At 40.0% G+C, this 19,381-nt stretch overlaps 2 protein-coding genes across 6 annotated transcripts in view; one reads left to right on the plus strand and one right to left on the minus strand.

The window, feature by feature from the left end:
• Nucleotides 1-3,720: 3,720 nt before the first annotated feature.
• On the minus strand, nucleotides 3,721-7,092 carry LOC137313854 (fatty acid-binding protein, heart-like). The gene is made up of 4 exons (XM_067979601.1): nucleotides 6,940-7,092; nucleotides 6,248-6,420; nucleotides 6,053-6,154; nucleotides 3,721-5,799 (listed from the first exon to the last, which is right to left on the minus strand). Exons 1-4 carry the CDS (start codon nucleotides 7,010-7,012, stop codon nucleotides 5,746-5,748), a joined length of 402 nt encoding a protein of 133 aa, XP_067835702.1. The 5' UTR covers nucleotides 7,013-7,092; the 3' UTR covers nucleotides 3,721-5,745.
• Nucleotides 7,048-19,381, plus strand: part of akap7 (A kinase (PRKA) anchor protein 7) — a 79,242-nt gene continuing 66,908 nt past the window's right edge. For 2 of the 5 annotated variants that reach the window (XM_067979621.1, XM_067979626.1), the window contains exon 1: nucleotides 7,169-7,426. The gene's annotated coding sequence lies outside the window, so the exon portion shown is untranslated. Of the gene's footprint in view, nucleotides 7,427-19,381 lie in introns of all 5 variants that reach the window. The other 3 variants (XM_067979614.1, XR_010961112.1, XR_010961119.1) reach the window with 3 other exon arrangements.

Genomic DNA, 19,381 nt, shown 5'->3' on the forward strand with positions numbered 1-19,381 from the left:
TTTGGGGTTACCTCATCTAGGCAATGGTGGTAATGGCTGATAGTGGGTTTCACTTCGCACCTGGTCCTGGGTTAAGTGGTTTAACATTGATTAACAATGGTGCCTCCATCTCCTGCCAATTACCGTATGCATTGCCCTTCCTGGCTCATTGTGTTCCCAGAGAAACTCTGTCCACTCAAACATTTCCCTTAATTGGCTTAGGGGTCTGGTCGGAATCCCTTGTCCATTACACACACCTGGGCCACACCCACTTTTCAAACGGGCTGCTGTTTTTTTTCAGCAGAAAAATCTTAAAATACAAAAGTCCACAAAATGTCTGTTTGTAAATCAATGGGGCCTGCACCTATGCTTACAGTGGGGAGGGAGGGGAGGGGAGGGGAGGAAAGAACAAAAGGGAAGGTCTGTGATAGGGTAGAGGGCAAAAGTGATTAAATGACAAAAGGGATGATGGTGCAAGGCAAGGAAGGTGGTAATGCTCCTGAACATTTACCTGAGGAAGGAGGAAGCCTCCGAAAGCTTGTGAAGTTAAAATAAAATTGCTGGACTATAACTTGGTGTTGTAAAATTGTTTACAATTGTCAACCCCAGTCCATCACCGGCATCTCCACAACACGGTAATGGGACAGGTTAAGAAACAAAAGGTGGGTCTGGAGTAGCTGTGAATGGCAACAGCAGAACCATTAACAGCACTGGCTGTCCGAAAAAATGGGAGCAGTGGTTATGACCTGAAGTTAGTGCAATCAATGTTGAGCCCGGAAGATTGTGAAGTGCTTAAACGAAAGATGAGGTGCTGTTCCTTTAGCTTACGTTGAGCTTCATTGGAACAGTGTAAGAGGCCAAAGACAGAGAGGTCAGAGTGGGAGTGGGATAGGGAATTAAAATGACAAGTGACCGGCAGGTCAGGGTCATGCTTGTGGACAGAGCGGAGGTGTTCAGTAAAGCGATCGTCCAGTCTGCATTTGGTCTCCCCAATACTGTGTTCGCTGCTCACAATGCGGTCTCCTCTACATAACGACATAAGTGAATACTGAGAAACATTGGTTTCAGTTTTTAACCATTTGTATCTCTTCAGTTTTGGAAACATTAAATAAGTAGATAAGATGTACATTGGAGTCAATGAGTATGAAAGTATTGGAGGGTGGCCCAATCTCACAAACTGTCAACAACAGTCGCAAGTGGTATCTTTTAGTGGGATAAGGTGGATATTTTCCATTTCCAATGATTTCCGGGTGTTCATTCTAAAACCTTATTGAATTAAAATTTTATATCAGTGCTTATAGTTCAACAGAGCTGTATTTAATAATACAAAGGGAAATAGTTAGAAGTTTAGAACGTGAGTTATTGTCATTTTAAATAATCCTGGATGCCACTGTATTCAATGATCAATAAAAATATGATTTTGTGGAATGTATCTTATATGTTTATAAATCTCCCTATTAATGATCAGTTTGGATTGCCACTAGCTTTCTGCCCATATAAGCCTCCAATATTAATTCTGCCTCCCCTGGAATATACAATAGCAGTTCACAAACCACATTACTGTTTGTCAACAGTCAGTATGATCTTGTTCTTCACTTCTAAATGAACCCTAGGAGGATATAGAATCACACAGCACAATGTAGTGCCAGTGTCAGTTGATTTAAAGCTATAAACTATTTGAAAAATCTGCAGTAGTTAGTTATTCTATTCTTAATTTCATATTATATGAAACAGTTGTTATAGCCCTTCGACAAGACAGTAAGGCATCAAGGGGTACAAGGAGAGAGTGGGAATATGGTATTGAGATAGAGGATCAGCCATGATCATATTGAATGACAGAGCAGGCTTGAAGGGCTGAATGGCCGACTCCTGCTCCTATTTTCTATGTATCTACGTAAGGGTGCACAGAATGTTAGGACGCTGGTTTGCACCCACAATTCCTTAAACTGCTAAGTTGCTAATCATAGCCACATCATTGTGGGCAAGTGGTGCGTGAAGTTCAAATGCTTCCCTGCACAAGGGATTGTCCCCCAGCAGTTCTCATACTACTGTAAACTGGTTATTGAAATGTGTGTATACGGGTAGACATGGAATGCAATTTGTCTGCCTGTCCTCTCAGCTGCAATGCATTGCCAGAGAGAAGACCAAAATCTACTTTCACTTTGGATTTACACTCTATTTAGTTTTGCACCCTAATGTTTTGCTTGTCGTGGCAAATCCTGATATACAGTGTAATGGCATGTTTGATATTTGGTCAACAGTACTTCCAAATCATTTCCCTGGCCCAATTTATTGAACGATTTAAAGAGAAACAAACTCACATTTACAAAGCACTTCATTTGTTCTCTCAGGGACCTTTCAAAGCACTTTACAGACAATGAATTGCAGTTACTGTTGTATCGTATTTGAGTCTTTCATAACCTCTATCCTATAATATTTTGGTTCTCATGTTTTAGATCACTCATGTGGTGAAATCAAGATCCCCAAACCTTCAAAAAAAGGGTCTATCCTTGCCTTTTCTTTTGAAGATATTTTACCACTACAGCATGTACCAATATAGCCAGGAGGTCAGAGAGACAATATGCTTGCAAAACTTCACCGATGTTCTTCTGAAATCAGCCAGCACAAACACAAGGAAATTCTCCCTATAGTAAATGGCAGGCCTCACCTGAGCTGCACAGATCAAATTAGTAATTCAACAAGAGTCATTCACTTGTCCAAACTCCATTTCCTACCACACTTGTTTAAGCTAAAATTTGATGACATTGGTATTGTTGCCCACCATCACCAACTTGCTGAGAAAATATCAGATTACATCTTTTCAGCTGCACTGAGATTAGATGATGTCAGCAAAAAAATGTTAATGCATTTAAGTGTGTATAGGGGAAATTAACTAAAAAACACCAGGAGGGGTTAAAATGGTGCATAACTGGGCAAATGATAATTAACCCAAAATCAGCAATCTTACAGGGAAGCAACTTAACTCATTATAGTTAACTATTCTCTTTGTTCCTTCCTCCCCTTTGCCCTGGCTCTACATTTACTTAAACTGTTGACCTTTCAACTGAACCGCAAGAAATAAAGATTATCGAGCTAAAACATTAACTCTTTCTCTCTCCACAGATGCTGCCTGACCTGATTATTTCCAGCATTTTCTGTTTTTATTTCAGATTTCCAGCATTTTGCTTTTAACTAGTTCTAGGTTCAGATTATTGATTAATAAATCAGTTTGAGGATTGAGGTTAGCTTTTGGCTACAGCAATATTGAAATCAGCTCATCAGCAGTTACTTCTCTTCATCAAGTACATTTGAATATCTAAGTGATACAAGTTTACAAGAATACTATTAACCTCAAGTTGTTCAAAAAAAAAGCCAGTGTGTGTAGAACTGAGTTTCAAATAAAACTGGAAAAAAATATTTTTGCAAAATCATTGTCTGCATTTATTCCTTCAGTACCACATGTTCTTACTTGTTGATAATCCACATCTCAGCCAGGGGCATAGTAAATGACTTACAGCACCAGGCTACATCTGGTGCATGCAAATGCAATGAGATGATATACTCAAACATAGCATCTCACCTTCAAAAGTTAAATGATTTAACAATGAAAATCTTAACTGAGAAACATACCAGCTTCTCTATTATTTGGCCAATAGCAATCAACTTTGAAGTAGTTAAGGAGTTTTGACACAAAACTTCTGGAATGAACTGGAATCATAAATACTAATATATTACCGTAACTCTAGAACACAGTCCGTTTAATGTGCTGTAAGACAACATATGAAGGCTGCATGGATACATGAATTACAAACCAGTCACAATGTAATATATCAAACATATCAGCTTAATCACTTAGTTCACCACATGATCCTTCAGGTATACAAATGTTTCTTATTCCTTGCTACATTCTAGTAATTTGGAATATTCTCTCCAATCGGTCAGATCTACACTCACTGGCTCCTCAATCTTAATTTATCATCCTCAATCATTTATGCTAATATGATGCTTAACTGTTTTGTAATTAGAGGCATTCCTTGGGTCTTTAAAAAGATGTGGTTGCTGATGATTTTGTCACACCAAAAGCAGTTCAAAAATCAACTTTTCTTGCTTGGAGTACATCGTTGAATCTATGAAATGAACTAATGCTGACAAAGCCAAAGGGCAATTCTTCCCTTCCTCCACATTAGAAATAACTAATGAGGTCAAGAACTGACAGGCATCATGCTGCAAAAGTATTGCCACCTTTGAGCTAGCAATACAAAAGAATGGGCAGAAGCGGCTTATTCAAGTTACGCAAACCTGTCCATTTATGCAAGAGCCGAGCCTGCAAAGTTTCACAAATGTAAAATTTTAAAGCCAATTCTACCACCATTGATTAAGAATATAATCAAATCAGCATGAGTATTTAAGTTTCACAAAAAGAGAGGAGACTCAATGCAAATAACAGCTATATCAGAGCAGGGATAGTAACCAAAATTCTTTGTTGCCTTCAAAAAAAAATCAAGTTGCACCATGTTCACTTCCAGGTAGTTACAGCTAATTCCCATTTTTTTATTTTTAAGTCTCTTTCTGTACTAATTAGGAGGCTGCTTTTAAGGCAGTGACCTTTCATCAAGAGATAGAAGGCAACAAGAAGAATGCCACTATCCATATCATGTACCCACTTTAATGTTATTACCATTATTGAACTCCTGTTAATGACAGTCATATTTTAAGCTTATTCCAGGTGCGTGTGCAGAGACTTTTACAGAACTGGAAATTTCATTGAACACAGATTTTAAAATTAATATAATTTAAAATAAATTCAGTACATTTTACAATCTGGTACTTGCTAAACTGATCTTTTTTCAATTTATCTTTTAATCTCATCAATTGTCTTTTCCACCCAAGTATTCATTGGTGAAGCCAATACCACCCTGTACATTAAGGAGAATCAGACTGATCTTGCTTCATACACAATTTTATTAAAGCTGCACAAATTTGGCAATTTTTGCACTTTGGTTGTACATAGGGCTGTTCTTTTTTCCACAGGCTTCATGGGTTGCACAGATTAAGTCCCTCAACACTGAAAAATCATAAGTCTGTGCCAGCAATTGTAGACAGGATAGTGGTATTACTAAAGGTGTGCAATCAATAGTTGTAACATTACAAACATACATGGCATTATAAAACAATTGATAATTAGCAGCCAAAGCAAACACTTAGGGGTTTGTTCTATGTCTCACTTTCCCATTGTTTAACAAATCCATTTCTCTGTTTAATTGAGTGCCTTTATGGCTACATTATGCCTCTTGGAAAGTATTGAATAATTTGAGAAACTGTTACTGTATGCTTTTTTTTAAGACTAAAAATCAGTCCACATTTGCTATGTAGGTAATATTCAAGGATAAGCTATTATATTGGCTGAAGTATGTCACAAGTTAGTTAATCATAAGTTAGCACATTGGTAAACTGGCACTCTGTTGATGTGTATCTATGAGCTAGTTTCACACTCATTCAAGGGAAAAACAAACAATGATTAATGCCTACATAACACTTTGCCAGGAAATGCATACAATTAATACATCAGTTTTTTAAAAAAATTTTAAGTCCCAGCATAACTTATGAAATTTGTCTTTTAACATGCAGGCAGGGACCCTGAAATTTGACCAAAAATCCCATGAAAAAGAACAGTCCTAGTTATACAAAATACTGAGGGAAAGTCAAGTAGAAAAGCAGCAAAAGTGAGGTTCATTGAACTGAGCCCATCCTCCTTGTTCCAGGTCATCAATTTCCCTTCTCATAGGTTCTGGTGCAGACCGCTTCTCCTAGGGTGCAAGTCTGATTTACAAAGGAAACAGGAATAAGTTAAGCATGCATCATTAAGCAGCACTACAGGATTAAATATCTTTTATAATTCTTGCAAGAAACACACACATCAGTTTGACTCTCTGAATATATTGCAACCACTTACCTTGATAAATCCACAAACTGTAGCATAACTAGAAAATGTTATCTAAACAGCCACTGCAACAAATTTACACTTCTCCTTAACAGCAGTTGTTTAGTTCTATCTATAGTGATTGTTCCTTACCAATATTAGTTTATCACCCCTCAATTCTCTAACCAAGGTTGTCTCTTTTCCTTCCCACCGTTGTGTCTGGATCATTTTGCCATTATCCATTATCACTGTGGTCTGTTGGGAATTTGAAACAAAAAAGGACATTTACCTCGAGAATTCAGATACCAAGCAACTTAAAACGGCGAATGGGGTTAATTGTCAACACACCTTGGTTTTCCTATCGTCTGCGGTGATCTCATCAAATTCCTCCCCTAGCTTGAATTGGATCTTTGTGATTTTCATCGTACTCTCAGTTTGTAGAGTGATTGTGTCACCGTTCACAGAAATGATAGTCGTGGGCTTGGCCATTTTACCCATGGTCCTTAGTGCCAGACCCACTTCTAAAAGACAAAAAACCGAAACATTTAATGGCACTAACGGTCGCGATGTGCTTACACCAATTGAGGGATTTACAGTAATGCTCCCAGGTCAATGAGTTCAACTAGTAGACATTTCATTACACTGTGGCACAAAATAAACCATTTCTGGGAACGCCAAATCAATAGGTATAATTAAATCACCTGCTATATTCAAAATGTGATTCCAGGCGCAGTTTTTGGTACGATGCATGATTTCACATTTTCCTATTTTAAGTTGCAATCGTATCTACGAGGCTGCAGGCACTCAGCAAAAATACACCATGCAATTCCACCCAGTGTTTCGTACGGAGGCCACTATCATTACGGATTTTAAGTGCATTGCCCAGTTTTACCTCTGGGATCAATTATGGACCGTGGAATTTTAACCACCACAAAGGATTCCGGCAACCACCCGGGGGGCAGTCCGCCTGCAGACCCAGACCAGCGGTGTTCTTTGGGGGTGGGGAAAATAAATATATATAAAAATAACAGGATCCTCACCCAAAGCCTTCATGTATTCGTCAAAATTTTTGGTCTCGATTAATTTCCACGTTCCTACAAACGCTTCAACCATTTTTTTTGTGTACTGTTGCCGCTTTTACACCCACAACAACTGCTAACCCTATACTCGAAAATGACTTTGCAGCTACTGCACGAGCTCTCCGGCTTTTAAACCCCACAAGCTCAGAACCACGTGCAAAATACTCCAACCAACCCAAAGTGGGAACGTCAGAGATCGGCACCACAGAACCAGGGACCAAGGCAAGTGCAGAAAATGGAGACGTTTTCAACAGTAATTCCAAATGTTAGTTCAGTAAGAGGCAAAATAGACACACACGAAAAAAACAACCAACTGCAGGGCCACTGAGCACTGACTGATTTGCGGCATCTGTACTCAACATTTATGAAGTGTTTTTCGCAGAATGCGGTCCCAGGTGGAGGAGTTTTAGGGGATCAGTGAGAGGAAGGTGATTGAAAGCGCCAAGAGGTACGTTTGTTTGGAGGAGGCTTTTGAAGGTGGGGAGAGAGGCAACAAAGTGGCTTGCCACCATGGTCGTAAAAATAACATCATAGAAGGAGGAATGTGCTGTCATCTCTATCATTTATCAATGCTCTTCAACTGAAGTTATGCAGTGAAAAAGTCCCAATTAAGCAGTTTTAAAAATAATTATAACGTTTTATTCCTGGTATCTCGGTCCCTCTATTCTGTTGAGAATCTTAACATTTAGGTACATCCTTCACTTACAGCTTTCACTGTTTCTCTTAAAAGGTACTACTTTACAGTGCATTGAACTGCATTTGCCACCTGTCTGCCCACCCCTCTAACTGTTCACATGGGGATAGTCAAAGTCCCTCCGTATTATAATTCTGCAAACCTCCCTAAATTGCCTACAAATCTTATTCTTTATTTCTTTCCCACTATTCAGTAGTCTAAAAGGTACTGCCTGCCATTATAGTAATAGGCCATTCAGTTAGGTCATAGAATCTTACAGCACAGAAGGAGGCCATTCAGCCATCGTGCCTGTCCCTGCACTTTGAAAGATTCAATTAGTCACACTCCGCCGCTCTTTCCCAATGGCCGTGCAAATTTTTCCTTTGGCTGATCTGTATCTCAACTCAATTTAGCTGCCTTTGCTCCATATGGTAAAAGATCTATTGTTATTTCTTAACTCAATCCAGACTCTGCCTGAGTACCACCATCGATAAATACTTTCCTTTCTATAGCTGTCACCATGCACCTCTATCTCCTGAAAATTATATAGCCTTGAACATTTAGTTCCCAATGCTGCCGTGGCTGAAGTCAAATTACGATCAAGACCATAATATCAAAAGATTGAAATTCATCATCGCAGCACTTCTGCTCCTCCTAGCTCCACATTGTGGTAAGTAAAAAATCAAAAACTTACCTTAGCGTCGGTGGCCTCCAGTAGTCCCTTTAAGGAACGCTGATTAGGCCACGGTAGAGCTAGTAAATCTGAACAGACCATATTCAAAGGGCCTAGTACCTGTTTTAAGCAGGCGCCCAGGGTACTCAGAAGTTCTTGGCTGCCAAAGACATCAGAGACAAGTAAGGGAGTGACTATATTCCCCAACCTACCATTTGCAATGCCATTGGAGATCAATTAGCAGCAATTAATTGTTAATATTCTTTGTCAAATTATCACATTTTCTGTTACAATAAATACACAAGTTTTAAAATATAAAATGATTTTTTAAAAATCGAATCCTAAAAGCTATCAGTAAATCTCTTTCAATGGCTAAGTATTACCTATCAATGTCTGTAAAATAATTGACTTTTAATAAGCACGGACAGCTTTTTTAATAAATGCAGGTACGATAATTTCTGAATGAAATACAGTTAGTTTTTAACAATGTATCACTTTTGTTCGCTGAACAGACAATGGAACAAAACAAAAGAACAGGGATGTTCTTATCTACTGCACAAGTGCGCACCCTGGCGGACATTTACAATTCTACTCCAAGCCACTGGTCAAAACAACAGGCATACTTAGTTGTAGTTCCAGTTTTTGCCATAGCAATGAATACAATAAGTCATACATTTAAAAATGTTGACAAGCATTACAATGGCAACATTTGTTTCTGCTGTCCAGACAAGGTACTAGCCTAACAAAACGATCTATAATTTATGCCATTTACAGATCAGTGTATGTCCAAAACCAGTGATTCTGCTTCTTAATTGCAAGTGTAATTTAGCACGGTTAAATGGGAATGTGGGTCGTGAAACTGGGTGCTGAAGTCCATGGATTCGGTGCTCATCACACTGCATTTTATTACAAAGAAATTCACCTTTTTTGCAGTTGCACTGCCAAACAGTACAAGCATCACTGATGACGCCAACATACCAGATTTCACCTTTTCCTTACCAGCTTCTCCCTCACAGCACAGCATGCTCATATAAAACAAGCAAATGATCGGCTGCCTGGCCTGTAGAAGTAGGCTTCTGGAATGAACTGCAATCATAAATATTAATATATTATCTTAACTCTAGAACACAATCCGTCTAATGAGCTGCAGGATGACAATATATGAAGGCTGTATGGATATACGAGTTGAGAATTGCGCACCAGTCACAATGTAATATATCAACCATACCAACCCATCTAATTTCTTAATCAGTTAGTTCAACACATGATCCTTCGGGTATACAAATGTTTCTTATTCCTTGCTGCATTCTAGTAATTTGGAATATCCTCTCCATTCTGTCAGATCTACACTCACTGGTTCCTCAATCTTACCTAACTCAATCTTAATTTCCATCATCCTCAGAATCATTTATACCAATATGAGGCTTAACTGTTTTGTAATTAGAAACATTCTTTGAGTCTTTAAAAAGATGTGGTTGCTGATGATTTTTTGTCACACCAAAAGCAGTTCAAATATCAACATTTCTTGCTTTGTGAGGACGTCCTTGAATCTAAATCCTATCTTATCAAATGAACTAATGCTGACAAAGCTGACGGGCAATTCTTCCCTTCCTCCACATTAGAAATAGCTAATAATGAGTGAAAGGTCAGGAACTGACAAACAGATATGCTGCAATGCGTATTGTGTGAAAAACCATGGATATTGTGACCTTTAGGCTAGCAATCATGGAATCATAGAATGATACAGCGCAGAAGAAGGCCATTCGGCCCACCTTGCTTGTGCTGGCTCTTTGGTAGAGCTATCCCATTAGTCCTACTCCCCTGCTCTTTCCCCATAGCCCTATAATTTTTTTCAGGTATTTATCCAATTTCTTTTTGAAAGTTACTATTGAATCTGCTTCCACCACCCTTCCAGATCACAACAACTCAATGCGTAAAAATATTTTTCCTTATGTCACCTCTTTTTTTGCCAATCATCTGTGTCCTCTGGTTACCGACACTTCTGTCACTGGTAACAGTTCCTCTGTATTTACTCTTATCAAAACCGTTCATGATTTTGAAACGTCTATCAAATCTCCCCTTAACCTTCTCTGCTAAAAGGAGAACAACTTCAGCTTCTCCAGTCTTTCCACATAACTGAAGTCCATCACCCCAGGCACCATTCTAGTAAATCTCTCCTGCCCCCTGTCTAAGGCCTTGACATCCTTCTTAAAGTGCAGTACCCAGAATTGAACACAACAATCCAGTGAAGCCTAACCAGAGTTTTATAAAAGTTTAGCATAACTTCCTTACTTTTGTACTCTATGCCTCGATTAATAAAGCCAAGGATCTCATATGCCTTCTCAACTTGTCCTACCACCTTAAAAGGTTTGTGTACAGGTCTCTTTGTTCCTGCACTCCCTTTAAAATTGTAGCATTTGGTTTATATTTCCTCTCCTCATTCTTCCTACTTAAATGTATTACTTCACACTTCTCTGCGTTAAATTTAATCTGCCATGTGTCTGTCCATTTCACCAGCCTGCCTTTGTCCTCTTGAAGTCTGTTATTATCCTCCTCAATGTTTACTACATTTCTGAATTTCATGTCATCTGCAAACTTTGAAATGATTCCCTGTATACCCAAGTCCAGGTCATTAATATATATCAAAAAGAGCAGTGATCCTAATATTGACCCCTGAGGAACATCAGTGTGTACTTCTCTCCTGTATGAAAAACAATCATTCACCACTACTCTCTGCTTTCTGTCCCCTAGCCAATTTCGTATCCACACTGCCACTGTTCCTTTAAACCCATGGGCTTTAATTTTGCTAACTAGTCTATTATGAGGTACTTTCTCAAAAGCCTTTTGAAAGTCCATATACACAACATCAACAGCACGACCCTCATCAACCCTCTCCGTTACTTCATAAATGAACTCAACCAAGTTAGTCAAACACGATTTTCTTGTAACAAATCCGTGTTGACTTTCATTTATTTGCCCATATTTTTCCAAGTGCCAATTAATTTTGTCCCAGATTATTGTCGCTAAAAGTTTCCCCACCACCGGGTTAGGCTGACTGGCCTGTAAGTGCTGAGTTTATCCCTTTCCCCTTTTTTGAACAGGGGTGTAACATTTGCAATCCTCCAGTCCTCCGGCACCATTCCACTATCTAAGAAGGATTGGAAGATTGTGGCTAGAGCCTCCACAATTTCCACCCCTACTTCCCGCAGTAACCTTGGATGCATCCCATCCGGACTAGATGATTTTTCTACTTTCAGTACTGCCAAGTACTTTAAGTACCTCCTCTTTATCTATTTTTATTCTAGCTAATATTGCACTACCTATTCTATCCAATATTGCTACTACCACCTTTCTTACTGCTACTTTGATGGCATCCTTTTCTCTAGTGAAGACAGGTGCAAAGTACTTATTACCTCAGCCATGCAGCCTGCCTCCACAGGAAGATCTTTTTGGTCCTTAATTGGCCCCACCCTTCCTTTGACTACCATTTTACTATTTATGTGTTTATAAAAGACTTTTGGGTTCCATTTTATGTTAGTTGCTAAACTGTCTTCATACTCTCTCTTTGCCAGTGTTACTCCCTTTTTTAGCTCTCCTCTATACTTTATTCAGCTTGGTTCTCTACTGTATTATAAACATTGCATTTGTCATAATCCTCCTTTTTCTCTTTAATTTTAATCTCTATATCTTTAGTCATTCAGGGAGATGCAACTTTGAATGCCCTTCCTTCCCTCTCATGGGAATATGTCTTCACTGTACCCGAACCAATTTTACCAATTTTTGATTCCAATCCAGCTAGGTCAGATCTCTTGTTAACGCACTGAAATTAGCCCTCCTCCAGTTAACATTTGATTGTTCCTTGTCCTTTTACATAACTATTCTAAAGCTGATGATATTATGATCACTGTTCCCCAAATGCTCCCCCACTGAAACATGCTTCACTTGCCCTGCTTCATTGCCCAGAACTAGATCCGGCACTGTTTCCTTTCTCATTGGGCTGGAAACACACAGATCAAGAAAGTTCTCTTGCAGAGGAATCCTTCCCCTCTTTGCCCTTTACACTCTTACTATCCCAGTGTATATTAGGATAATTGAAGTCCCCCATTATCACTACTCTATAGTTCTTGCATTTTTCTGTAATTTGCCTGCAAATTTGCTCCTCTATCTCCTTCCCATTATTTGGTGGACTATAGTAAACACTCAGTAGAGTAATAGCTCCTCTATTGTTCCTTAATTCTAACCAAATAGATTTGGTCTTTGACCCCTCAACTACATCGTCCCTTTCCAGTGCTACAATAGTTTCTTTGATCAATACTGCCATCCCCCCACCCCTGTCCTTTTGCTTCCCTTTCTTATCTTTCCTGAATACCTTGTAACCAGGAATATCAAGTTCCTTACCCTCCTCTTCTTTGAGCCACATCTCTGTTATTGCCACCATATCATAGCCCCATGTGGCAACTTGTGCCTGCAGCTCACCAACCTGCCATCATTTATACATATGCACTCCAAACCCATCTTAGACTGCCTCGCATTTGCCCCCTGTCTGATTCCTTCTATTTCTGAACTATTCTTTACTCTAGTGCTATTTGTCTTTCCCAATCCTCTGTGCACCTTGTTTCTCCTCTCTTCTGTTTCAACCTGGTGTCCATCCCCCTGCCAACATAGTTTAAACCCTCGTCCACAGCACTAATTAACCTCTCCGCAAGGACATTAATCCCAGCTCTGTGGAGATGCAACTCATCCATCTTGAACAGGTCCCTCCTGCCCCAGAACTGGTCCCAACGCCCCAGAAATCTGAAGCCTTCCCTCCTGCACCAATTCTCCAGCCACACATTAACCTGTCTCATCCTTATATTGCCAGACTCACTGGCGCGTGGCACTGGGAGTAATCCAGAGATTACTACCTTTGAGGTCCTGCTTTTTAACTTTCTCCCTAGCTCCTGCAACTTTGACTGCAGGACCTCAACCCTTTTCCTTCCTATATCATTGGTTCCCACATGGACCATGACTTCTGGCTGTCCCTTTTCCCCCCTCAAAATGATCTGCACCCTCTCCCTGATGTCCTTTACCCTGGCACCAGGGAGGCAACACACCATGCAGGACTCACGTCAACGGTTGCAGAAACGTCTCTCTGTCCCCCTGACTATTGAATCCCCTATAACCACTGCATTCCTACACTTCACTGATCTCCTCTGTGCAGTCCTTTTCCCCACAGTCCCATGCTCCGGACTACACTGCTTCAAGGTGCCATCACCCACACCGGTATTGAATACTGAAAACTGGCTTGGGAGCGCCGCACTCCGGAGGATTCCTGCACTCCTTGCCTCTTCCTACCCTGCCAACTCTTCAAATATAGTTTGCAATGCAATAGAAGAATGGGCAATAGCTGCTTATTTGAGTTACCAAGACCTGTCCGTTCATGCAAGAGCCTGCAAAGATTTGCAGAAATGTAAAATTTTAAAGCCAATCCCACAACCTTTGATTAAAAATATAATCAAAAAAAAGCATGAGTATTCAAGTTTCACAAGTAGAGAGACTGAATAGAAATGACAGCTATGTGAAGATCAGCGGTATTAACCAAGATTGGTACGATGCCTCAGACAGTACTGACCTGCTTCTTTCCGTTGCCTTCCAAAAAGATTTAATATCAAGATGCACCATGTTCATATCCAGGTAGTTACAGCTAATTCCCATTTCTTTATTTTTAAGTCTCTTCCTGTACTAATTAGGAGACTGCTATTAAGGTGGTGACCTTTCATCAAGAAACAGAAGGCAACAACAAGAATGCCATTATCCATATCATTTACCTATTTCAATGTTAATGCCATTACTGAGCTCCAGTTAACAACTGTAATTTAGTGTCACCTTTTACACTTATAGCAGGTGCAGATACAGAGACTGTTTTACAGCAGAATGGGAAATTTCAATGAGCACTCAGTACGATTTTAAAATTAAAAATGTAATTTAAAATAAATTCTGTACGTTTTACAATCTGGCACTTGCTAAACAGACCTTATTTCAACTTGTAAACAATTTTACAACACCAAGCTATAGTCCAACAAATTTATTTTTAATTCCACAAGCTTTCGGAGGCTTCCTCCTTCGTCAGGTGAACGTCCATACCGTTCACCTGACGAAGGAGGAAGCCTCCGAAAGCTTGTGGAATTAAAAATAAATTTGTTGGACTATAACTTGGTGTTGTAAAATTGTTTACAATTGTCAACCCCAGTCCATCACCGGCATCTCCACATCATTATTTCAACTTGGCATTGTCTTTTCCACCCCATCCATTCATTAGTGAAGCCAATACCACTCTGTACATTAAGGAGAATCAGACTGATCTTGCTTCGGACACAACTTTATTAAAGCTGTGCAAATTTGGCAATTTTTGCACTTTGGTTGTACATAGGCCTGTTCTTTTTTCCACAGGCTGCATGGATTGCACAGATTCATTGCAACGTTACAAACATATACATGGCATTATAAAACAATTGATATTTAGCAACCAATGTAAATAGTTGAAGGTTTGTTCAGTCTCACTTTCCCATTTAGCATTTCTCCTAGTTTAATCGTGTGCATTTATGGATATATTGTGCACCTTTGGAAGTATTAGTAATTTAAGGGAACCTGTTACTGTCTGACTTTTTGCTATGTAGGTCCATATTTGCTATCTAGATAATATTCAAGATAAGCTATTATTTTGGTTGAAGTATGTCACAAGTTAATCAGAAGTTAGCACAATGCAGCAGTTCAAGAAGATAGCTCATCACCACCTTCTCAAGGGCAATTGGGGATGGGCAATAAATGCTGGCCCTGCCAGCGACACCCCATCCCATGAACGAATAAAAAAAAAAGTAAATGGGCACTCTTTTTCTTGATGTGTATCCATGAGCTAGTTTCACACTCACACAAGGGAAAAACAAACAAAATGATTAATGCCTCCAAAACACTTTGCCAGGAAATGCATACAATTAATACATCAACTTTTATTATTTTTAAGTCCCAGCATAACTTGTGAAATTTGTCTTTTAACATGCAGGGAGGGACCCTGAAATTTGATTAAAAATCCCATGAAAAAGAACAGTCCTAGTTATACAAAATACTGAGGAAAAGTCCAGTAGAAAGGCAGCAAAAGTAAGGTTCATTGAACTGAGCCCATCCTCCTTGTTCCAGGTCATCATTTTCCCTTCTCATAGGTTCTGGTGCAGACCACATCTCCTAGGGTGCAAGTCTGATTTACAAAGGAAACAGGAATAAGTTAAGCATGCATCATTAAGCAGCACTACAGGATTAAATATCACTTTTATAATTCTTGCAAGAAATATGCACATCAGTTTGACTGTATATACAGAAGATATTGCAATCACTTTTCTTGATGATAAATCCAGAAACTGTAGCATAACTAGAAAATGTTATCTAAATAATAGCCACTGCAACAAATTTACACTTCTCCTTAACAGCAGCAGTTGTTTAGTTCTATCTATAGTGACACAATACTGAGGTCCTTAGCAATATTAGTTTGTCACCCTTCAATTCTCGAACCAAGGTTGTCTCTTTTCCTTCCCATCGTTGTGTCTGGATCATTTTGCCATTATCCATTGTCGTTGTGATCTGTTGGGAATTTGAAACAAAAGGACATTTACCTCGAGAAGTCGGATGCCAAGCAACTTAAAACGGCGAATGGGATTAATTGTCAACACACCTTGGTTTTCCTATCGTCTGCGGTGATCTCATCAAATTCCACCCCTAGCTTGAATTGGATCTTTGTGATTTTCATCGTACTTTCAGTTTCAGAGTGATTGTGTCACCGTTCACAGAAATGGTAGTCATGGGCTTGGCCATTTCACCCATGGTCCTTAGTGCCAGACCTACATCTAAAAGACATTAAAAAAATCGAAACATTTAATGGTACTAACGGTCGCGATGCGCTTACACCAATTGAGGGATTTACGGTAATGCTCCCAGGTCAATGAGTTCAACTACTAGACATTTCATTAAGAAGTACCTGGACCTACACCTAAAGTGCTGTAAGCTGCAGGGCTATGGACCGCGTGCTGGAAGGTGGGATTAGAATGGGCACCTGGTTGTTCTTCGAGCCAGCACGGACACGATGGGCCGAATGACCCCCTTCTGTGCTGTATCTTTTCTATGGTTTTATGGTGCTATGGTTCTATTACACTGTAGCACAAAATAAACCACTTCTGGGAACGCCAAATCAGTAGATATATTTAAATCATATATTCAAAATATTCATATATTCCAGGCATAAAGTTTCGAGTACGATACATTACTTCACATTTTCCTACTTTAAGTTGCAATCGTATCTACGAGGCTGCAGGCACTCAGCAAAAATACGCCATGCAATTCAACCCAGTGTTTTGTACGGAGGCCACTATCGTTACGGATTTTAAGTGCGTTGCCCACTGTTTTACTTCTGGTATCAATTGTGGACCGTGGAATTTTAACCACCATAAAGGACTCCAGCAACCACCCGGGGGGCAGTCCGGCTGCAGACCCAGACCAGCGGTGTTCTTTGGAGTTCTTGGGGAACAAGGCAATTTAAAAAAATTAATACATTTTCAACAGTAATTACAAATGTTGATTCAATAAGAGGCAAAATGCACTGAAAGGGAAAAACAACCAACTGCAGGGCTTCTGTGCACAGAGTGGTTTGCGGTATCTGTGCTCAATGTTTATAAAGTGCCTTTTGCAGAATGCAGTCTCAGGAGAGGGTGTTTTAGGGGAACAGTTAGGGGGAATGTGATTGAAAGCGCAAAGAGGCACGTTTGTTTGGAGGAGGCTTTTGAAGGTGGGGAGAGAGGCAACAAAACAAAGTGGCTTGCCACCAGAGTCATAGAAATGACAGCACAGAAGGAGCATTGTGCTGTCATCTCTATCATTTATTACTGCGTTCTTCAACTGAAGTTATGCAGTGACAAAGTCCAAATTTCTTAAGCAGCTTTTCTTAACTATTAAGATTTATTCCCGGTATCTCTGTTTTTCCATTCTGTTCAGAATCTTATCACTTTGTATATACTTCACTTCTGTTCCTCAAAATGTAATACTTTATATTAGATTGCATTGAACTGTATTTGCCACCTATCTGCCCACCCCTGTTCATGTTGGGATAGATAAAGTCCTTCAGTATTAGAATTCTGCAAACCTCCCTAAATTGCCTACAAATCTTATCCTTTATTTCTTTCCCACTATTCAGTAGTTTATAAGGTACTCCCAATATAGAAATAGGAACAGTAATAGGCCATTCAGTTCCTTGAGCCGGTTCCGCCATTCAGTTAGGTCATAGAATCTTACAGCACAGAAGGAGGCATTCAGCCCATTGTGCCCGTTCCGGCTCTTTGAATGAGCTATCCAATTAGTCACACTCCGTCGCTCTTTCCTGATAACCCTGCAAATTTTTCCTTTGGCTGATCTGTATCTCAACTCCATTTATCTGCCTTTGCTCCATATGGTAAAAGATCTCTTGCTGTTTCTTAACTCAACCCAGACTCTGTCTGAGTACCACCATTGATAAATACATTCCTTTCTATGGTTGCCACCATGCACAATGCCATCACTCCTCTATATTCTATATTTACCTTCTCTATATTTCCTGAAAATTATATAGCCTGGGAATATTTAGTTCCCAATGCTGCTGTGGCTGAAGTCAAATTCCCATCAAGGCCATAATATCAAAAGATTGAAATTCATCATCGCAGCACCGGGAGAAAGCTCAGTTCCCAAATGCTCCACTATATAAGTCTCTGCCCCCACTACATTGCCCTGGATTGCTGAAGCTCTCCCCAGTGGGTGTACCTTAGCATAGCTTCAATTAGCACAGATCAAGTGTTCCTATGGAAATGAGGCAGGAGGGGACATTCCTTACCACCTACCTTCCTCCTTGTCCATCCATGGAATGCCCAAACGCATACACTCCCAAGAAAAGTTGTCAGTGAGGCTTGCACCAGGACTCCCCTCAAATTAGAGAACGTGAGGGGGGCCTGGAAGCACGCTGAAGATGATCGGAGCAACAAGTAAGTTGTTTTTATACTTTGTCCTGCCAGATCTTCAGGCCTTGGGACCTTCTGGCTGCTGTTCTCCAGTGGTCTGATTACACACCTCTTGCAGTTTCTCTTTTCTATGTGTAATAAACTGAGGGAGATAGAGAGGTGATGCAGGGGGTGGGTTGGGGGAGACAGAGTCTGGGGTCAGAGAGAGAGTTTCTTTCATAATTTAACGTTTGTTCACTTTTCTATTGTCTTGAATTTTGAAGCTGGCTATAAACTGTATTTTGTTGTCATTTAGAAAAGGTCAATGCTAATAGCTTTCACCAGTGAAACAGAGATTTTAATTTCTAACAACTGTGAGGCAGAGGTGAAGAAATTGGTTTCAATCCGGTTCCTGGCACAAAGTGGGCTGTGGACCTGAAGATGGAGGCCAGAGGCTAACTCCAAATTGGGTCTTGGGCCTCATCTCCATGAATCGTGGACACCAATCAGGCGTCCCAATGAGGATCACTTTTTGGAGTCTTCCCAATGTCAGCCACCTCACAGGTACGTCCTGGGAAGGGAAGGAGACAAATAGTTGGGGGGCTGGCTGGCAGTGGCCAGCAATATTACAGTGGGGCCCGGACCTCCTGGCTCCACATTGCGGGAAGTAAAAAAAATTAAAAACTTACCTTACCATCGGCAGGCTCCAGTAGTCCCTTAAATGACCGCTGATTAGGCCGCAATAGAGCCGAAAAAACTAAGCAGCGCATGCGTGGCGCATACTCCGCCTAGTTTCTGCTAAATTTAGCAGTGTGGTCCTAAAACAGGTGTTAAGCCCCTGATTAACGTATTCAAGGGGCCTAGTGCCTGTTTTAAGTGGGCGCCCAGGGCACTCAGAAGTCGTTGGCTGCCAAAGTCATCAGAGACAAGTAAGGGAGTGACCATATTCTCCAACCTACCATTTGCAACGCCATGGGAGATCAATTAGCAGCAATTAATTATTAATATTCTTTGTCAAATTATCACATTTTCTGTTACAATAAATATACAAGTTTTAAAATATAAAATGAC

Source organism: Heptranchias perlo, chromosome 3 (genome assembly GCF_035084215.1).
Source record: "Heptranchias perlo isolate sHepPer1 chromosome 3, sHepPer1.hap1, whole genome shotgun sequence".
NCBI lineage: Eukaryota > Metazoa > Chordata > Chondrichthyes > Hexanchiformes > Hexanchidae > Heptranchias > Heptranchias perlo.